General features: G+C 41.0%; 1 protein-coding gene across 1 annotated transcript; it reads left to right on the top strand.

Moving 5' to 3' along the window:
- Positions 1–363: 363 nt before the first annotated feature.
- Positions 364–5,838, top strand: LOC134800895 (uncharacterized). The gene is made up of 2 exons (XM_063773434.1): positions 364–4,258; positions 5,102–5,838. Exons 1-2 carry the CDS (start codon positions 364–366, stop codon positions 5,836–5,838), a joined length of 4,632 nt encoding a protein of 1,543 aa, XP_063629504.1.
- The last annotated feature ends 904 nt before the right edge of the window (positions 5,839–6,742 follow it).

The following is a 6,742-nucleotide window of genomic DNA, read 5'->3' as shown; positions in this document are numbered from 1 at the left end:
ATGAATGTTCGCAATCGTGATAAAAGTATCGAAAAAGAAAAAACATGGCTTGGCTAAGCTAAGATTGTTATTATTTGCAAGCGTTATTTAGATTAGTGGTTATTGTATTGTAAGTAATCCTATCGTGAAACCGTAATAGGTATAGTCAACCACAAAAGATACACTGTGCCATCACTGTGCTATAGGCCTATTTGTGGAATTTGTGGATAACCAAAGGAAGCAAGGATATAAACGTAAGTTTTTCTTTAAGTTTCTTATAAGAATCGAGTACTACGCCAGTTTGGCAAACGTTATGCAAATTAAACAAGAATTATAAAATAGGCGTAGGATTGTAAGGTATTATTTACTTTCAGTACGTTCGAAATGGACGACCCGATGTTGGTTCGTGTGCAGCTCATCCATGAGCGGCTAGCCAACTTGTTGAAACAAAGCGCCGCCATGGAAGCTGTCACTGAAGATGATCTCAATAAGCAGATCCAAAAGGTAGAGGAGTGCAACTCCAAACTGACGCAAGAAATTCATTTTTATTTGGAGAAAAGTAAACAACCATCAAGCGAAAGTTTAAAAATGTTCACCCAGACGCAGTTTCAAGCTGAAGAATGGAAAGTAGAGATGAAAAATCTTATAAAAGGTCACTCTTCGGTCACAAAGAGCACAGCCAAACTGCCGAAACTCACGTTACCAACTTTTAAAGGAGATACTCTTAGGTGGGCCGAATTTTGGGATAGATATAAGAGTAATGTACATGACAAGGACTTACCAGATTCTGAAAAGATGGCATATCTTCTCGGCTGCCTGGAAGGGGAGGCTCTTCAGACAGTGGAGGGCCTCGGTATAACAGCAAGGAATTATGACATAACATTAGGAATTCTAAAAGAAAGATTTGGGAACCAGCAAAAGGTAATTGATGCGCACTACGATGCCATCAACAACCTTCAAAGAGCAGCGCATAATGCCACAGACTGTAGAACGAATTTCAACATAGTAGAGAGGCATTTGAGAATTCTCCAAAGCTTAGGGGAAGTCATAAATGGTAACCATTTAAGATCGGCTATATTGTCCAAATTCCCAGAGAAGGTGGTTTATGAGTTGCACCTGTTAACATTGACAGACAACATAGATAACATACGAAGCGGTCTCCAAAAAATAATTACAGCAATGGAGATTGCGAAAGAAGTTCCAAGTAGTAGTGAAAAAATCTCCACAGCTGCACTACATATTTCTGCCTACCAGCGGAAAGGGAGGCCGGATAGCAGGAGGATATCACACAAAAAAGGAACCCTTAAAAGAAAACTACCTGACACGGAAAAGACGTCGAAAAATAAGAAAGCTAAGATGGCTTGCATTTTTTGCCAAGGCGAGCACTACAATGCATCCTGCACAGTGGTTAAGGATATAAATGATAGGAAAAAGAAGCTCGGCAAAAGATGTTACACTTGCTTCAAGGAAGGGCATAGAGCTACAACATGCCACAATAGGAAGCCGTGCTACTTCTGCAAAGGAAGTCATAATCAAGCTTTATGTCCACAAAAGCCAGGTAGGAGTAATAATAATATAGAATTATCTATGGCATCTGTGTCATCATCTAAAAATAATGACATCAATATTAAACATAATAATTGTTCTTACCCACAGACGGCAATAGTGGAGGTGGGGCAGAAGAACTCAAAAAAGACTAAGACACGAAGACTGATTCTTGACAATGGCAGTGGTCGCAGCTATATTACCAGGAAGCTTGCACAAGAACTTGACTTAGCAGCAGATCAGGAAGATGAATTGATGGTATTTGTCTTCGGTGCTGACGACCCCGTTAACATTTCCAGCCCATCCGCTGACATCCAAATCAGAACAAGAAGAGGTATCAGAAGAGATATTCGAGTAAACATTGTGCGCCGTATAGCGAATTATCTTGGTCCTCCCATGAGTATGGATGGAATTCATGGAGTAGATGTTATAGCTGATGACGGGTCTGCTAGTGAAGAGCCACAACTTTTGATAGGTGGTGACTATTGTTATTCATTTTACAGAAAAGAAATGATATTGCTGAAGGATCACTTATATTTAATTAACACAGATTTTGGCTGGACAATTGCCGGCAAGGTCCTACAAGAAGAGAATAACAATACACTATCTGTCATCATGTACTGCCAATGCCAAGATTCAGTAATACCCTATTTTGTAACACCAGACTTGCCACTCCGGGAACCAGACATCAGGTTTCTTTGGGCCTTAGAAAGTATTGGGATTGTAGACTCTCCTAAAATAACTAGAGAGGAAGAAGCAATCAAACATTTTAACGAAACGGTCAAATATGAGGATAAGAGATATCAGGTGAAGTGGCCCTGGATAATATACCCACCTGACTTGCCCACTAATTATGGTCTTGCTTATGGGAGACTGTCGAGCTTAATTAGAAGATTAGAACAAGATGCCATGGAAGAGTATGAAAGCATTCTGAAAGAACAACTGGCCGCAGGGGTTATAGAAGTTATAGATCCTTCGGAAATTGATTCTAAGACACATCCTGTTCACTATCTTGCCCATCATATTATCCTTCCAAAGGGAAAGAAAGGGCGTGTGGTGTACGATGGTTCAGCTAAACTTAAGAATAGTAAGAGCCTCAATGAATGCATGTACAGAGGACCTTCGATGCTTGAAGACTTGACCGCTCTCCTTTTGAGATTCAGAGTCAACAAAATTGGAATAACAGCAGATGTTGAAAAGGCCTTTCTTCAAGTAGGGTTACAACAGGAGGATAGAGACGTGACCAGGTTTTTATGGCTTAAAGACCCCAAACAAGGAGTGACTGAGAAGAACCTTCTCCATCTGCGCTTCTGTCGTGTCCCGTTTGGGGTGATATCTAGCCCATTTTTGTTGACGGCTACAATTCGACATCATTTGTCAAAGGGGGACCAGAACCTTATGTCGAAAATAGCAGAAAGAACCTACGTGGACAACCTAGTCACTGGAACAGACACGTTAGAGGAAGCTCGTGATCTTGTAAACAAGACTAGGGCGACGTTCACAGAATTGTCGATGAATATAAGAGAATGGACATCCAACAACAAACTATTGTTGAAAAGTATACCAAAACAGTTTCGATCAAAAGACACTGAATCAACAAAGGTATTAGGACTCAACTGGCACATGGGAAAGGATACACTGAAGCTAAGGGTAGGTGATGTGCTCTCAGACACAAAGCAAGACAAAACAACTACAACAAAACGAGGAATATTGCGAACTCTTGCTTCATTATATGATCCTTGCGGATTAGCGGCACCCTTAATTTTGCCTGCGAAGCTCCTCCTTCAAGAATTATGGAAAAGGAAAGAAAAATGGGATTCTCAATTGCCAGAGGACTTAAAGGAAGAATGGCAGAAGGCAGTAAGTGCTATAAAGACTGCGGCTGAAATAGAAATTCCTAGACATGTTGGCCTGTCACCAAATGAAGACACAGAATGTGAACTTCATTGCTTCACTGACGCATCTAAAAGAGCCTACTCAGCTGTAGTATATCTGAGGTTAGTAAATAAGAAAGAAAAGAGCACTAAAGTGATGTTCATCATGGCTAAATCTCGGGTTACCCCGATAAACCACACAGAAGACCTCAAAATACCAAAATTAGAATTACTTGGATTTGTCATCGGAAAGCGACTCTTAACTTATGTAAAGAGCACCCTTAGAATAGAGTTGAAACGACTATGCCTTTGGTCCGACAGTGAGATAGTTTTATACTGGATGAAATCAGAAAAGTTATTGCCGCCATTCGTCTGCAGAAGAATAAACGAAATTAAACAAAATAAAGATATAGAGCCTAGATATGTCAATACAGAATTGAACCCTGCAGATCTAGCAACACGACCGGAACTTTGGCACACGAAGAAGGAATTGTGGTTCAATGGACCTCAATTTCTTTCGCTGAGTGAGGAGGGCTGGCCGAAGTTGCAAGAACACAGCCAGTCAGCTCTTTTCGCAGGAACCGATTCGACAACGGATACCATGGAGATGGACCTATCATCTCAAGCAGAAGAATCAATCAGAGGAACCTTAGAACAGGAAAATACGGAAGGAATGACAATAGATATAGAGAATATAGAAGACAATGGCCAGATGCAGGTTTCGGCTACCGGGGTTGATACAAATTGCACAGAGATAAAGAATTTACAAAAATTATACTTTCCACAAGAGGCAGCAGGAAAGAAAACAAGCCTATCAAGGAATTTAGGACTATTTGTGGATATGGATGGATTATTAAGATGTAAAGGTCGGCTTATGAACACAATGTGTTCATATGACACCAAATATCCGATACTGATACCTAAGAACTCAGAATTTACAGACAGACTGATCCTGGAGACTCATCAGAAGTACTACCATGTGGGAGCCCCACATACACTAAGCATTATTCGCCAGAAATATTGGATTCCTCAAGGAAGAGCTAAGGTCCAGCGAATAATAAGAAAATGCCCGCAGTGTATTAAACACGGAGGTGGTCCCTACAAACTTCCGCCCACACCAGCACTGCCAGCAGAACGTGCTAATTATAGTGCTCCTTTCACATATACCGGAATCGACTATTTCGGGCCAATCTTTGTCACGGAGGACGGACACATGAGAAAAAGATGGATTTGTCTGTATACATGTCTGGCTGTACGCGCAATTCACATGGAAGTAGTTAAGGATTTAACTGCAGAGGAATGTTTACTTGCAATGAGAAGATTCATATCTACACGAGGAAAACCAGAACTCATAGTCTCGGACAATGCATTACAGTTTAAATTAACTGCAGAATTATTGGCGAACACATACTTCGTGGACAATAAGATAAGGTGGAAATTTATCCCTCAGCTCAGTCCATGGCATGGAGGGTTTTATGAAAGGCTGGTCGGCGTTGTGAAGAATTGCATGAAGAGAACCTTAGAGAAGAGAGTTCTAAATGACTCACAGCTAGGTACAGTTGTGAAAGAAATCGAAGCTGTGGCGAACTCACGTCCACTTACTTGTGTTGGGTCTGATATAGAATATGTTTTACGGCCGGCAGACTTTCTAACCTACGGGAAATGTATAGCGATTGAACCTTCTATACAAAATCCGCATCCAGGTGGTACAGTCACAAAAGAAAATCTAATTGAAGGATGGAAGAAGGGTAGAGTGATCCTAGAAGAATTTAAAAGAATGTTTCTGGGACAATACCTCTGCAGTCTACGTGAAAGGTACCAACATTCACACAAGGAACCCCGAGTTAAAACTAACCAAAGCCCTCATATTGGTGACATAGTCCAGATTAAAGGTGACTCTAAAAATAGAGAGAACTGGAAGGTGGGAAAGATCATCAGTTTAGAAAGAGGTGCCGACGGAGAGTGCAGAGTTGCAAAGGTCAATGTTGAAGGAAAGGAATTTATAAGGTCGATAGGTCACTTATATCCACTAGAGGTGGAAGAAGCTACACTAGAAGATCCAGGAACAGAAGAAAGAATTCAAGTAAATCCAGATGTACGGGAGACAGAGGAATCTTCACTACAAGAAATCGCAGAGATATCTGAAATAGAAACCAGATGTCCTGAAAGGGAATCAACAGAACAGATGCCACAAGAAATTGCAGTAGAGGATGATGTTAGATTGGAGACCAATGGTTCAGACAAAATGCTCACCCCCGTAGAACGGGTGCAGAGAAATGGTAGTGTTGAGCGTGCTAACGTGGTGACTGAAGGTGACGAAGAGGTAGAGAGAGTAGAAACTGTGTCAAATGCCAATGAAGAAAGAATTAGGAGAGCAGCTGCTGTCCGGGCGAGAGAAAGGATTGCCCAATGGACTAGCCAGCTGATAGCCCTGCTATAGAAACTTACGCCGTTGGGGAATGTCGCGACGTACGCGATCCTCAACAAAATAGCAGGTAAGTGTATGCCTTGGACAGTTTTAATTGTTTATACTGGCAGCACTGACAGAATGTTTAAAACGGTTAACGAATCTTTGACAGTAGGAAGAAGAAGACGTTTTTTTTCCCAACGGAACAATGTTCGTGTGGCGGGAAATAAGTTGGATAGAAAGAAAGATGACCTGCGGGTTTAAATCGGTGAGTGTTAGAAATATAGTTTCATCAGTAATCAGATGAGAGAGATGAAGGGATAATTAAGAATGAAGAATGAGAATTAGAATAGAAACAGCCAAGAATAAGCCAAATGGCTGTGAGTGGACAGGGTCGGGCTATAAGGGGAGTTGTGGAGGCCCGCGGCGGAGAAAGAATCTCCGCCAAACAATCAGAATAGAATGTACATTGTATTAGAATCTAAATCAGAGTATAAATCTGGAAATCACTTCATCTCTCACTCTGTAGTATTATGTTGTATATTTTCAGATATATCTTGTCGTTATGTCTCGTTAGAACTCGGGCATGGTTGATACTTTGGTTGTCAACCTTGCATATGTATAGACGTCACGACAACATGCTCTTGGCCGATTTTTTAATCTCGCTTCACCCCGGTTGTCGGAATCTTTCGGCTTAGACCCATTAAATAAGTACTACTTGCTTAGATACAATAGAACTACAACTACTAAAATATCTAACCTATATTGACAATGACAACACGTTAAGGAGACATCAGAATATTATTAGACATCTACCTAAATTATCACGTTAATCGCGGCCTTCGAAGGGCCGCCTGTCTGGACTGAAACTACGCCGTGGCCTTATCATCGATTACGAAGAATTATTTAATTTTGTTTCCTGTAAAGCTAATAAGTA

Source organism: Cydia splendana, chromosome 2, assembly GCF_910591565.1.
Source record: "Cydia splendana chromosome 2, ilCydSple1.2, whole genome shotgun sequence".
In the NCBI taxonomy this organism is placed as follows: domain Eukaryota; kingdom Metazoa; phylum Arthropoda; class Insecta; order Lepidoptera; family Tortricidae; genus Cydia; species Cydia splendana.
This window is presented reverse-complemented; position numbering and strand designations above follow the sequence as displayed.

Coding starts and splice junctions, on each gene's coding strand:
- LOC134800895 (XM_063773434.1), top strand. CDS start 364: ATGGACGACCCGATGTTGGTTCGTGTGCAGCTCATCCATGAGCGGCTA. Junction 4,259..5,101: donor TATGGATGGATTATTAAGAT/GTAAAGGTCGGC, acceptor ATCCGCATCCAG/GTGGTACAGTCACAAAAGAA.